Source organism: Bufo bufo, chromosome 10 (genome assembly GCF_905171765.1).
Source record: "Bufo bufo chromosome 10, aBufBuf1.1, whole genome shotgun sequence".
NCBI lineage: Eukaryota > Metazoa > Chordata > Amphibia > Anura > Bufonidae > Bufo > Bufo bufo.
In genome coordinates, this window is record NC_053398.1 from 20,995,655 (window position 1) to 21,010,234 (window position 14,580).

General features: G+C 47.6%; 1 protein-coding gene across 4 annotated transcripts in view; it reads left to right on the forward strand.

Moving 5' to 3' along the window:
- ATG13 (autophagy related 13) overlaps window positions 1–9,840 on the forward strand; it is a 29,453-nt gene extending 19,613 nt beyond the window's left edge. The window contains exons 11-19 of one of the 4 annotated variants that reach the window (XM_040409163.1): window positions 131–229; window positions 2,116–2,226; window positions 3,081–3,208; window positions 3,286–3,406; window positions 6,145–6,222; window positions 6,333–6,440; window positions 7,196–7,321; window positions 7,728–7,766; window positions 9,571–9,840. In XM_040409163.1, the coding sequence (XP_040265097.1) occupies window positions 131–229; window positions 2,116–2,226; window positions 3,081–3,208; window positions 3,286–3,406; window positions 6,145–6,222; window positions 6,333–6,440; window positions 7,196–7,321; window positions 7,728–7,766; window positions 9,571–9,648 (888 nt within the window). In that variant the 3' untranslated portion in view covers window positions 9,649–9,840. The remainder of the gene's footprint in view (window positions 1–130; window positions 230–2,115; window positions 2,227–3,080; window positions 3,209–3,285; window positions 3,407–6,144; window positions 6,223–6,332; window positions 6,441–7,195; window positions 7,322–7,727; window positions 7,767–9,570) is intronic. The other 3 variants (XM_040409164.1, XM_040409165.1, XM_040409166.1) reach the window with 3 other exon arrangements.
- Window positions 9,841–14,580: the final 4,740 nt, after the last annotated feature.

Sequence of the window (14,580 nt, forward strand, 5' to 3'; positions counted from 1 at the left end):
AGAAGTCACTCGTAAAAATTAGAGTTACTTTAGGGGTTCAGGAAGATGAAACTTGGGTATCTGCAGCCATATCTTACCTGTCTGCTCTCTCTTTCTGTCTGTCTGTTTCTCTCTGGCTTATTGTGTGTAGTGTGTGTTCACTCTCAGTAAGGCCCAGTGTCAGACAGCCACTCCTGTGGTTACGGACTCCCACAGGGTCCTGACGATGGGACTGACCTTCCCTCACCAAGTGAGTCCAAAATAGGCATGTGTATTGTGTGAGCCTATGTATCCGTGTAATGCCTAGCGAGAATAAGGGAAATGCAGAAGTGGAAACTACTTGGCCTCTCCCCTATTAACAAACACTTGGCACACAGTAGGCATTCCCAGCTGCTAGATCTGGTGGGCAGAAGGGCACTTTACAGGGGGTTCTTCTGTTTCCCCCCCTTCTCCAAAGTTGTCGTCTTAAGAAAATATCCTTGTGAACATGTCATGACTGTGAAGTCAGATGACACAATTACGTGACCGCCCTTGCAGTGAATATTTGTTTTAATACATATGTAGATGCCCACGGATCATGTGTGTTAGGTCATGTGACTGCATAAACGTGGCTTCCTGAGGAGGGCCATTTCTCGTAGCCAAATGGTTTCCTTTTCGGTACCGTTTTTTAGAACGAATCAACTACCAGAAACCCCCTTTAAATATAGATAAATATTAATTTAAAGGGGTTGCCCAACAGATGAAAAAACATTTTTAGAAAAGGGTCAAAATGGGTTCAAAATAAAACAGGCAATACTCGCTGATTCCCCCCCCCCCCCCCTTTCGCCACTGCTGTTCTGATGATTACCAGGTCCCCCACCGGTGTCTGCTTCCTGTCCTTCTCAACACACAGGAAATGCCCACACAGCCAATCATTGTCCGAGTCAGGTCACCACAGCTGCCTGTGATTGGCTGAGCAGTTATTCCCTGTGGGTCTAGAGCAGGGGTGCACAACCTGCGTTCCGGGGGCCACATGCAGCCCTCAGTACCATTCTGTGCATGTATGTCTGTCTTTTGGCTGCTCACTAGGGATGAGCGAATTGACTTCGGATGAAACATCCGAAGTCAATTTGCTTAAAACTTCATTCTAATACTGTACGGAGCAGGAGCTCCGTACAGTATTAGAATGTATTGGCTCCGATGAGCCAAAGTTATTGCGAGTTTGGTGAATGCTTTTTTATAGTAAAAATTAATTTCTGAAGTTATTACTTCGCAAAGCAATAACTTCGGCTCATCTGAGCCAATACATTCTGATACTGTACGGAGTTCCTGCTCCGTACAGTATTAGGCTAGGGCTACACGACGACATTTGTCGCGCGACAGATAGGGCATGACTACACTGCAACATTTGTCGCACCAATGTCGCGCGACAGTTTTTATAATGGCAGTCTACGGTGTCGCACTGCAACATGCGACATGCTGCGACAGTGACACGACAGTCGCAGAAAAATCCATCTCGAATGTCGCATGTTGCAGCGCGACACCATAGACTGCCATTATAAAAATTGTTGCGCGACATTGGTGCAACAAAATGTCGCGTGACAAATGTCGTCGTGTAGACCTAGCCTTGGAACGAAGTTTTATGCGAATCGCTCATCCCTACTGCTCACATGCATTTTTTATGTATTCTGGACGTGTAACAGAACATTTACCGGTATAGTATATACTGTATGTACATGATGCCATAAATACAGTATTTCAGTTTGTAATACCCCTTTAACTTTTATTTTTGACCCTTGGGATTCCTTCAGTTTGACAATGTGCCGCCCTCCCCCCAACCAGAAAAGGTTATGCACCACTGGGACCGGGAGGCAAAGACTAGGGTCCCCCCGGTAAGCATCAAAACAGCAGTGGTGGGGAATGGGTGACATGAGTATTGCTGGTTTTATTTGAGTTTTTAACCCATTATGGCCCTTTTCATCTGCCGTACAGCTCCTTTAATGTGGGCGTTGGATCTCAAGTCCTTCCCACAGTCTCTCCATACGGCTCAGTGCACTGAGAAAAGCATAAGGGAGTGTGATAATTGCTTATTAATCTTGCATATCCTTTCCTCCATCTCTTTTTCATTATTTTTCCTTTCTCTCGCTCGCTTTCCAGCTGTACAGCTCTCGCCTTTCTTACCAGCCAGCTGTCCTTGGAGCTGGATCCTCAGACCTGGGCTACCCTGTGGCCTTGGCTGCTGGAGTGAGTGCTACCCTTCCACATCAGGTACTCCTCGGGATGAGGAGACGGGCTGAATGCACAGGTTTATAGGGAGGTGGTGAATCTGATAAACGTCATCGGTGACTGTATGTGTGAATAGCGGTATTACATATGCATTGTGCAGATATATATAACACCAATGCGCCAGTAAATCCAAATCGTCCTGAGGGATACAAAATGTCCATGGGTCGATGGGAACACTACTTTTAAGAATAGCCATAGTTATAGAATGGAACTTGAAACAGAAGTTACATAGGGATTATGGAAGGAGGGGACGGGGGATTTGTCGGCGCTGAACTTTTTTTTTTTTTTTTTTTCCCCAATGTGAAAATCCTGCATTTTCGTTTAGCCACTACTAGCGGGAGCACAGTGCAAACAGATTGTTACGGCTTCTATTTCCGTTAACGGTAATTCCATAACTCCCTGTGCACTGAACTCCCCCTAGTGGTGGCTGCAAGCAGCCAGCTTTGTAATAAAAGGTGGAGCAGGAGACTTATCAGTGTATTTTTGTTGTCTGGCGTGAATACATTGGCAAATATGGTGTTCAGAACGAAAGCCATATTTACGATGCTCCTGTTTCACTTTGCTGACATAGATGTGGGATAAGTGGTGACTTTTTTCATTATAATTTCATCCACTTAAAAAAAAAAATATATAAAAAAATCTGAAATTCTGCATTGCCTGGGAATAATTGTTGCATACTTGGAAACGACGTGGGGCAGGGGGCTTATACTACAGTAGGAGGTCTGTGTACGCCCATGCTTGTGTGTAAGGAAATGACTATGAAATAAGCTTTTGGAGTTACACTCTCCAAGAAAACTTCTTTTTTGGGCTAACCCTAATGTTGGTTATGTTAATAGATGATGGTACCAGGAAAGGAAGGGGGGTTGCCCAATATTACAGCCCAACCAGCACATGGTACTCAAGCAGATCATGACAGAGCGGTTCTGACTTCACCATTACATGTAACTGGCACTGCTTCCAGCAGGTAGGCCCTCAGCCTGTCTATACTCCTTCCAGTCTGAATGCTGCACTGGATTCATGTGTCCTTGCTTTTCTATGCAGTGAGGAAGCGGATATCCCGTCTGGCAGCAGCACTGCAGGGAGGAGCTCTTCCCCCAATAAGTCTCCTCATATCCTTTTCACCCGTAAAGTTGGGGCCTTTGTGGACAAACCTTCCCCTCAGGTGAGTACTGCCTTAGGGCCGTTTTACATAGGGCAATGATTGGGAATAAACTATTGGCTTTTGATCGTTGCCCTGGGGTAGTGCTGCCTATGTATCCAGCAGTCGTCCCCTCTGTGTTGGGAAGAATGATCGCTGCTACGATCTGTAATCCTCATGCAGATTTTATGATTTGTGTCCAGTACATCCCTGTTTTCATAAGATGATGTGCTGCCCGCAAACAATGATTTTAGGTTGAGCCTGAAAGATGTGATCTCTTAACGAACAAGCGTATGCTCAGGGGTCAAGTCCTGGGGAAAAAAGTGTGGGAACTTACCCAAGATCCACTGCAACCCCCCCCCCCCCCCCCCTTCCCCCAAAAAAAAATATATATATATTTCGCTGAAAATTCAGTGCAAAATTTATTGTAAAGTGCCAGTTTACACAAACAACTGCAAAATTAACATGAAATAAACATGGAGATCCCAGTGCCAGCTGCCTTGCTGGTGGACGATTGGCATATACTTCTGCTGTGGCCCACAGCATAAGTATATGCCAATCGTCCACCAGCAAGGCAGCTGGCACTGGGATCTCCATGTTATTGGTCAGTTAATACATCAGGGACCCCCTGGCATGGGGCCTGGGCATAGCTAAGTGCAAACTGGGTGATCCATAGGCAGGACTGGGTGGCTGCCCTCATCCACCAGCCCGTCCCTAATGCCAGTCAATACCCCCTTAGGAAATCTCTCATCAGATGTGAGAGCAGCAGCGATCGATCAGCCAGGATTAATGTGCACAGTGGGAGGCCTCGCTTAGGCAAGTGACAAACTGCCCCCCTCATTCTTAGGCAAGTGACAAACTCAGCTCTGCTACATCTACAATGAGCAACTACAACAAATGTAATGCCAAACTGCAGTTCCTCTATGTGATGCCTTGGATAGCTTCCACTGGACCCACAGGCTGTGGGTCCAGTGGAAGCTATCTGAGGCATCACAATCGCATAGAGGAACTGCAGTTTGGCATTACATTTGTTGTAGTTGCTCATTGTAGATGTAGCAGAGCTGGGTTTGTCACTTGCCTAAGATTGAGGGGGGGGGGCAGTTTTTCACTTGCCTAAGGCCAGGGTAAGGGGGGCCTCCCACCCAGGCTGTGCACATTAATCCTGGCTGATCGATCTCTTCTGGCCTACTGCTGTGCTGCCTGCAGTCACATCTGATGAGAGTACTGACTGAGATAAAAGAGGGGGTATTGACTGGTCTGGTCTGGGGCTGCTGGCCACCGGCGCTCCCACCAGGCGGGTTAGGGCCCCCGGACTCACTCAGGGACAGTCACAGACACTTAGACTGGTCTGGACCGGACCACCAGGACCCCGGTCCGTTCGGATGGTCCAGCCACGCTCACCTCAGCAGACAGTCAGGCAGGGGCATACACAGAAATCATTGGGCCCCATAGCTTTTATGCCTTGCAGGATAGCAGGAAATCTGAGTGACATCACATGATGTAATAGCACCCAGCTTTTCTGCTCTCCTGCATGGCACATGTGGAGAGACATGAGAAAGCTGAGTAACACAACCCTCATATCTTCTCCTGCCTCTGCACTTGTGCCATGCAGGACATCAGGAAAGCTGAGTCACATTATGTCACATAATGTAGTGACACCCAGCTTCCCTCCTGTTCTGAATGGCATATGTGCAGAGGAATAGCCTGGGAAAGCTGAGTGACCCCCCTCCACACACACACACCTCTGCACTGTCCTCACCTACAAGTCCTCACTCACTTCATTACTGGTTGTGGCAATCCAGAGGAATCAGGCGGGGGCGGAGCTAACAGGCAGGAGGCGGAGCTAGGAGGCGGGGCTAGAAGACCGGAGACAGTTAGGAAGATAGACAGGGGCGGGGACTCTCCTCCACTGCAGGGCCCCCCCTTCCTCACGGGCCCCATAGCAGCTGCGTGGTCTGCCTATATGGTAGGTACGCCAGGCAGTCGCAGGCTCAGGATAGGAGGAGGGGAGCTCTCAGCCGGGGGGGGGAGAGTCAGTCAGTGAGTCAGTGAGTCTTCCGTCCTCAACTGAAGCCGCTCCCCTTCCCTCCTCACTTAGCCTGCACTGTACAGAGCGAGTCACGCAGGGCCTCGTCTCCGCTCCGCCCCCTGTGAATCTGATTTCACCGCTTCCCCTCCTGGTCCTTTTGCCCTGAAAGGGAACGGCGTTCCTGCCATGAAAAAAGTGCAGGAACGCCGTTCCCACGCGTTCCCCCTCGACTCGACCCCTGCGTATGCTCCTATGTCAGATGATTGGTGACACTTCTTACACTGGGAAGTTATCGGGAACGTGCATTCGTATGAACGTTCATCCCTGATAATTGTCCGACTCCCAATACTTGATCCATGTTAGCGAGCCCTTAGAGTATGTAAGAATGTACGAGTCCTATTAAAGGGGCTGGCCACTATCTGTTACAATCCGACTGGGGGCAGACTGCCCAGGCGCTAGTTCCCCCGTGTGTCTCTAGTGTAAGTAAATGGAGGCCGCTGATGGACTGGACTAGTCCCAAAACCCTCCATGAACAGACATTTTGGGAGCAAAGCTCTAGAAAAGCAGATGAACATAAATTAGGCATATTAAGCCATCAGACATCGGCACCAATGGTTTATCAGTGCCTGTTACTAGCTGTATGTGTGGTGTTCGCAGCACATGTGCAGCCAGTCATAGATAGTGGGCAACCCCTGTAAGCCACCAACGTGAACCGTTTTTCGTCTCTTCACAGGTCACTTACGCTAGCACAGATATACCATTCGCAGTGTTTGCACCCAAACTAATTGAGGTGGAGAACACCGACCCCATGGTATGTCCTTACCCCTGATCCTAGTCACATTAGTACCTTAGTGCTACCAATATGCCACTTCACCTAACGTAAAGGTACGATCAATGTCTCTGTTTCCTCTTCTGCTTCAGTTGGTTTGTCCCGAGACTCCAGAGGAGGTGACACCAGATGCCCGCAGCCTGCAGAGCTCCTGCTCAAGCAGTGAAGTGCCCCAGGATGACTTTGTTATGGTGGACTTTGTAAGTGCCCCCACCCTTCTAATTACATTTATCTTTTCAAAACAAGATCGCCACATCAAGCACACAGGGCGCTTTACACTGCCCGATGGTCGTGCAGATTGTTGTTAACTCGCGGACGCTCGTTAGCGATGATCTGCCGGTATAAAGGTGCTGCCGATTTATATGATGAACAAGCCAAACGCTCGTTTATCGGGTAACAGATCATTGGTGTGGTCACTTAAATCCTCGTTTGCCGGCAGCAGATCGTTCTGTCTAAACGGTACTATGCTGCTGGTAAACAATGATTTTGTATGGGGGTGAGAGATGGCATTAGTGATCACTCCTCCCCATACTGTGGAGGAGATCCTCGCATGTAAATACAGCGTCTCTTTGACAAGTAGGCGGTTCCTTCCCGACAATCGTCTCCTCAACTGAGCAGTGTAAAGGGGCATTAATGCAAGTCACATTTATGGCATAATACTGCCCGCTCACACCTTCAAGGATGTCCATTTACACAGAGTGGTTTTAGACTATATCACTCCTGGCCGATCTCTTTAAATGGGCTCGCTGCCATGTGCTGCTCCCTTCTCTCTGTACATTATTACGTAGTAAAAAATAACATGTGAGATAAATATTCAAAGAGCTTGTGTAAGATTAGCAATAAGGATTCTGAGGATACGTCATCAGTATGAAAATCCCCCCCCCAAAAAACTTTAATAAACATCTGATTTTAAGAAAAAAGTAACTATTTCATTTTTTTTCTCTTTCTTTTTTAGCGACCGGCTTTTTCTAAAGATGACCTTCCTATGGACGTGGGGACTTTCTATCGGGAATTTCAGAACCCGCCTCAGCTGAGCAGCCTTTCTATTGATATCGCTATCCAGTCAATGGCAGAAGACCTGGTGAGAATTTTATTTTTAAAGGTTGCTGGAGGACTGCGCCTCCATTCATTAATGCTACCAGCCACCCCCTGCTTGCCCGCCTGCATTAACAGCTCGGTTTCCCCTTGAAACATGGTGTGGGTTGGCGGGGTATATCCTCTAGGCACCCGTATCTAATCGGGGGTCACTGCATTGCAGGAAAGCTTATGTGATAGAGAGCATCTCACAATTAGGGTCTCCAGTGCCGATTATTACCCATAAGAGGCACCGTTCTGTAATGAAGTGCATGGCAAAGCAGCTTATATTAGTAAATGTCATCACATACTAGTTTTAGGTACTATTATTCAGTGGTGCGTGTTTTACTTACAGTGGGGGTCTTTGACAGTCCCCCTCGTGATTTTAATAAATGGTGTTGCTTTTACTATAGGGCAGACCTCACCAGCAACTGATTAATACTCCTGAACAAGTAAGGCTCTGTTCATAACCGCATTTTTACCCAACATCAATCATAAGCAGTCCCCATAGGTTCCTATGGGACAGTCCTACACCAAAAGTATGTTAGAAAACAGCAAACTACAGTGTTCAGTACCACATAGGAGTATATGTACCCGGTATATATTGTGATCCAGTGATATACTCTTTATTTTAGCAGTAAATTGTAATCCCTTTTAGGCCGTATTCAGGCAGCTGCATTGTGGCTGCTTTTTAGCATCTGTGGCATTTGGCAGCTGGACCGCCCCTGCTTCAAGTGATCACCATAGGGTTTTATGATGACCTAAGAGCAGTCCCTAATAGGAATGGTAAAATGGAGCCAAATTACAAATATATATATAAAATTAAATTAAATTTTTATTTTTTTACCTTGCGCAAAAATGTAATGGGGAAATTAGCCTAAATTGGGTATAAGATTAGTAAAGTATTAGGGGGTTCCACTGTGGAAGGAGTTCCCGTTTAAAATAATACTCCACCTATATTAGTAAATTACCTTCACAAATTACCTCAATCAATCCTTTTACAGGTGGGGGCTACTGTCTGCTGCACCACCCGAAGAATAGAGGTAGAGTGTCACTTTAGAAGGGTTGTCAGGGCTACAGACATTGATGGCCTCTCCTTAGGATAGGTCATCAGTATCAGACCGGTGGGGGTCCAGCACCCCCACTGATCAGCTGTTCCGAGTAGCTGTGGCTCTGGTAGCTATACAGTGGATGGCAAAGAAAAAGTGTAGGCGTGCTCAAACCCTGTCACACCAAGCACGGACCACGCCAAGAACCACAGCGTTACTTGAGTAAAAAGAGAAAAAGGTCCTGCTCGGTTAAAATGTTACCTTTATTTTTCAGTGCAGATAAAAGCCAGTTACAGTCCAGTCTACATGTTTCGGATCAGAGACCGTAGCGATCCTTACTCATGACATGTCATGAGTAAGGATCGCTACTGTCTCTGATCCGAAACATGTAGACTGGACTGTAACTGGCTTTTATCTGCACTGAAAAATAAAGGTAACATTTTAACCGAGCAGGACCTTTTTCTCTTTTCTCTTTTAACTATACAGTGGATGGGGTGAAAGCAGATGACGCCGGTATACTGCAGCTCCCATTCCCTTGAATAGGAGCCAAGCTGCAGTACCCCAGCACAGCCACTACACAGTGTATGGAGGTGTCTGCTTCCAGCTCCTATGCTGTTTTGAGCAGCCATATATACAGTATATCAGTGGGAGTGCTGGGGTTAAGCCACCACAGATCCGATATTGAAGACTTGGGGTCCATTCACACGTCCGCAAATCTGCAAAACACAGACACCGGCCATGTGCGTTCCGCATTTTGTAGACCGCACATGGCCAGCCCTGTGATAGAAATGCCTATTCTTGTCCGTGGCTGCAGACAAGAATAGGACATGCTCTATCTTTTTCTTGGGGCCGCGGAACGGAACTACGGATGCGGACAGCACACGGTGTGCTGTCCGCATCTTTTGTGGCCCCATTGAGATGAATAGGTTCGCACCCATTCCGCAAAATTGCGGAACAGATGCGGACCCATTCATACGGATGTGTGAATGGACCCTTATCCTGACTATAGGTCGTCAACGTTTGTAGCCTGGACAACCCCTTTAATGACACAGGACCATGAAAGCATAGAATATATTTTGGTACACTTTTTTGTTGAACATTGGCCTGGAATATATGGGGGAGTCATCCCACCAGCACAGATTCTTTCCCTTTATTCATACCCACATTGTCTACTTCCCTAAATTCACTCTCTTTCGCCTCTCCATAGGATTCGCTGCCGGAAAAGTTGGCCATGCATGAAAAAAACATGGAGGAGTTTGATGCCTTTGTTGATTCCCTGCAGTAAGATGAGGAGAACTTATGCTGGAGGCCACCTCCTGCAGGATTCGGAGTGCCTCCAATTGCCCAGTCCTGCTCTTCAAACTCAGGCCATTAGTTTTTTTGTTGTGCCCCTACTTGTAATTCTGATTTCCAGAAGCACTTTGTGGACTTCTATAAGGCATTCTTGTAGCACAGCTGCTAACTGTACAGGACTTGCTGATGATGAGCGTGGTAATCTTACCACCAGGAACCTGGTTTCTTTAAGTCCAGAGGAAGGATCAGAAGGCAAGGCATGGAGAATAACTCTATACTCTTGTGACTTTACAGCCAGTTACTGTAAATATAATGCCAGGGCACAGACTGCCAGGTTGCACTGCAGATTACATGCCCCACGCGGGGTAAATGCGCTTGTAAATACAGCACTACCATTATATGGTTGCCCCAGCTTGTCTTGCCTGTGTGCATCTCAAGACTAATTTTGGACGAGCATTCAGTCCGGGAAACGCGCTGTGAGTGGAATGAACACCGCTCATCTGAAGCAGATTTGCAGCATGTCCCATCGCACTGCAGACCTACTGGACTGTAGTCACGGCATTATGTGACTGCAGTTCAGCAAACTGACGACGATGAAGGAATTCACGACATCATCAATTATGATGATGCTGCAAATCCACGTCAGATGAGCAAAAAGTGTGTTCCCCGGACTGAACACTGTCGTCTAAAACTGTCCTAAGAAGGGGTTTCCTTATTTGACAGCGTCTCCGCTGACGCTGGCCGTGTGTAATGGGTTGTCCAAGATCATTTTAAATTTTGGACACCCCCTACCGTTGCCTGATGTTTGTACTCGCCACATGACGACTGCAGCCAGTCTCTGTCCTCGGCGGTCTAACACTGAGGGCAGAGATTGGCTGCAACGGTAACATTCTGTATACTTGCATGTCACAGTGTCCATGACGTGCCCACATGTGACATGCAGGTGTGCAGAGTGTGACTGCTGCAGCCTATCGTGATTGGTTGCAGTAAACATGTTCCATATACTAGCACGTCCCCACTGCAGTATGTAAGGACCGGACTAGAGAACGCCACTGTAGTAATGGGTGAGTATAAGAAGATTTTTTTTTTTAAATCTTAGGCTATGTCAGATTTTTTATTGCGGTATCTCGGACAACCCCTTTAATTTTTATGTCCAGCGAGCCCTTTTGCTGTAACTCACTGCTGCCCCGAATGTTGAAAAGGTGTAATTACAGCAGCACTATCATCCACATCTATCTAAAGGGGTTCTGCAGACTGCTCCGAGCTAGCACCAACTATCTGCTTTCTCCCCGTCTGATTTATCTACCAGTCAGCAAATGTAGAACATTGTACATTAGAACACTAAAGCCTCATGCACACGTCCGTGGAACACGGACCGCGAGATACCGGCTTGGATTCCTGCTGAGTGCAGGAGCGCACGTCGTCATTGGTTGCTATGACGCGTGCGCCCGCTGTTGTACAGTAATACACTCATATTATCTATACGAGTGTATTACTGTACAGCAGCGGGGGCGCAGCGTCATAGCAACCAATGACGACGTGCGCTCCTGCACTCAGCAGGAATCCAAGCCGGTATCTCGCGGTCCGTGTTCCACGGACGTGTGCGCATGAGGCTTAATAGGTAAGTGTTGGCGCACAGCAGAACACTTTATATCAGTTTATTAGGAGGCTCTCAGGTACTCCTTAGGGTAGTTGTGTCTGCAGGAGTTAGATTACTGCGGGCTTCGTCACATACATTCTGATGTCTAGTGTTTAGTAGGAATCTGTGGAGGGTTTATTGCTGCTACCCCACCCCCTCCCAGTACTTCCATTGCATCCAGAAGGAGGAAACCCAGCACTGTTATAATGAAAGATGTAATTCAGATATGTATTATAAAATAAATCTATGTATTTACAAGATTTGTGCCGTTTTGTATGTCACTCTGGTAGGTGGCCTCCACCCTTTTCCGTTTTGGCCTTGATGGGAATACAAGTAACAAGGATTTTCCCCAGTTAGGGTGCATTCAGACGACCGAATTTCTGGGTCCGCATCCATTCCACAATTTTGCGGAATGGGTACAGACCCATTTATTTCAATGGGGCCGCAAAAGACTCGGACAGCACACCGTGTGCTGTCTGCACCCTTAGTTCCGTTCTACGGCCCCGCAAAAAAATATAAAGCATGTCCTATTCTTGTCTGCAATTGCAGACAAGAATAGGCCTTTCTATATAGATCTGGCCCTGTGCGTTCCGCAAAATGCGGAACACACACGGCTGGTATCAGTGTTTTGTGGAGCACAAAACACAGTCGTCTGAATGTAGCCTTAACCTCATTGAGGTTCTTGGCGGAGGAGAAGGAGTAACCCTGGCTCTAAGGGATCTTTCACAGCTTTGTTTTATATTGTTGGGACTGGTGTTTGGTGTCAGTCTTAAAGGGGTATTCCCATCTCAGCATTTGCGACATATCGCTAGAATATGCCATCAGTGTCAGATAAGAGATGTGGGTCCCACCTCTGGGACCTGCTATCTCCACAAAGGGGCTCCCAAAGTGAAGGGAGAACAGTTGCGCATTCGCGGCCACACTCCATCTCTCCATCTACAGCTATTTTTGGAAGTATCATAGCAGTGACTGGAGAGGACGCTGCACATGAACGGCTGCTCCCCCTTCACTTCGGGGGTCCTGTTCTGGAGTTGGGTGCAGGTTCCACCTCTGGGACCCACTCGTATTTGACACTGATGGCATATTGTAGCGAAATGCCACAAATTTTGAGATGGGAATACCCCTGTAACTAGAAGGTTGTGAGTTAAGGTGGCTAATTAGGGGAATGTTGGCTGAACCCGCCAATTTTGGCAGAAACAGCCGACTGTGTTTATAAGGTTTTCCTAATTCTCCACCAGTTGCAGATCTCGGGGTCTGGCAGCTGCTGCTTCCCATCTGCCTATGGAGAACACATGCACACTCTGCCAAGCCTAGCGTGCGTGTGTATGGGGAGGAAGGAATAGCTGTCGGCCAAGAGAGACAACTCTCCAGCTCAGTGTGAATGGCAGTGCAAGCAGTAGAGGAAGTTTCATGTTGCCTCCTTGTTAGCGGCAAAGCAGGCCAGTCATGCTCAAGTTTAAATATTCTTTAAAGGGACAGAATGATGTAAAAAAAAATCCCAATACTGAAGTGTGGTGACCTGAGGTAGGTGTTTTAAAGTAGTAGAAACTGTTAGGAAACTCAATAGGAAAAGATTGTAAATAGAAAACCCCTTTAAGATGCAGTAGCAATTTCTTCTTGAGTGTTTTTATACTGATGAGCTATCCTCTGGATCATTGGTGATCTGACACCCTGGACCCCTACCGGAGGCCACAGCTTTCTGACAGCTCACCAAGCACAGTGCCGTCCATTGGATAGAGGCTGTGCTTGGGGTTGCAGTTCAGCTTCATTCACTTGAATGGGACTGAGCTGCGCCTTGGCCACGTGACCGATGAACGTAACGTCACTGGCCAAGGGTAAGCTGCGAGGATGCCTCTGAGCTCACTGGACTCCCCAAACAGTTGATCGGCATGGGGGTCCCGGGTGTCAGACCCCCACCAGTCAGATATTGATGACCTATCCTGAGAAAATACTCTAAAGACCCCTTTAAGGGCTCATGCACACAAACGTATTTTTCTTCCTTTTCCGTTCTGTTTTTTTACAGGTCCGTATGCGGAACCATTCGCTTCAATGGGTCCACAAAAAACGGAAATGACTCCGTGTGCATTTAGTTACCGCATGTCCGCCCTGCAAAAGAATAGAACATGTCCTATTCTTGTCTGTATCATTTTTTTCACAGCCATTAGGTATATAAGTAACGCTTCTGATGCTGAATAGAATTCACTGACTTGTTAGGAAACGTTAAAACTAAACCAAAAGGTTTCATTTTTTATAATTAATAATAGAGAAAAACAAGGGGGTAGGGAATAGAGTCCCTAAAGGCAGTATACGGGGAAGCTGGAGCAGAGCCCCTAAAGGCAGTATACAGGGAATCTGGAACAGAGCCCCTAAAGGCAGTATACGGGGAAGCTGGAGCAGAGCCCCTAAAGGCAGTATACAGGGAATCTGGAACAGAGCCCCTAAAGGCAGTATGCGGGGAAGCTGGAACAGAGTCCCTAAAGGCAGTATACGGGGAAGCTGGAACAGAGCCCCTAAAGGCAGTATACAGGGAATCTGGAACAGAGCCCCTAAAGGCAGTATGCGGGGAAGCTGGAACAGAGTCCCTAAAGACAGTATACAGGGAAGCTGGAACAGAGTCCCTAAAGACAGTATACAGGGAATCTGGAACAGAGCCCCTAAAGGCAGTATACGGGGAAGCTGGAACAGAGCCCCTAAAGGCAGTATACGGGGAAGCTGGAACAGAGCCCCTAAAGGCAGTATACGGGGAAGCTGGAACAGAGCCCCTAAAGGCAGTATACGGGGAAGCTGGAACAGAGCCCCTAAAGGCAGTATGCGGGGAATCTGGAACAGAGCCCCTAAAGGCAGTATGCGGGGAATCTGGAACAGAGCCCCTAAAGGCAGTATGCAGGGAAGCTGGAGCAGAGCCCCTAAAGGCAGTATGCGGGGAAGCTGGAACAGAGCCCCTAAAGGCAGTATGCGGGGAATCTGGAACAGAGCCCCTAGAGGCAGTATGCGGGGAATCTGGAACAGAGCCCCTAAAGGCAGTATACGGGGAAGTTGGAACAGAGCCCCTAAAGGCAGTATGCGGGGAAGCTGGAACAGAGCCCCTAAAGGCAGTATACGGGGAAGATGGAACAGAGCCCCTAAAGGCATAATGCGGGGAAGCTGGAACAGAGCCCCTAAAGGCAGTATGCAGGGAAGCTGGAACAGAGCCCCTAAAGGCAGTATACGGGGAAGCTGGAACAGAGCCCCTAAAGGCAGTATGCGGGGAAGCTGGAACAGAGCCCCTAGAGGCAGTATACGGGG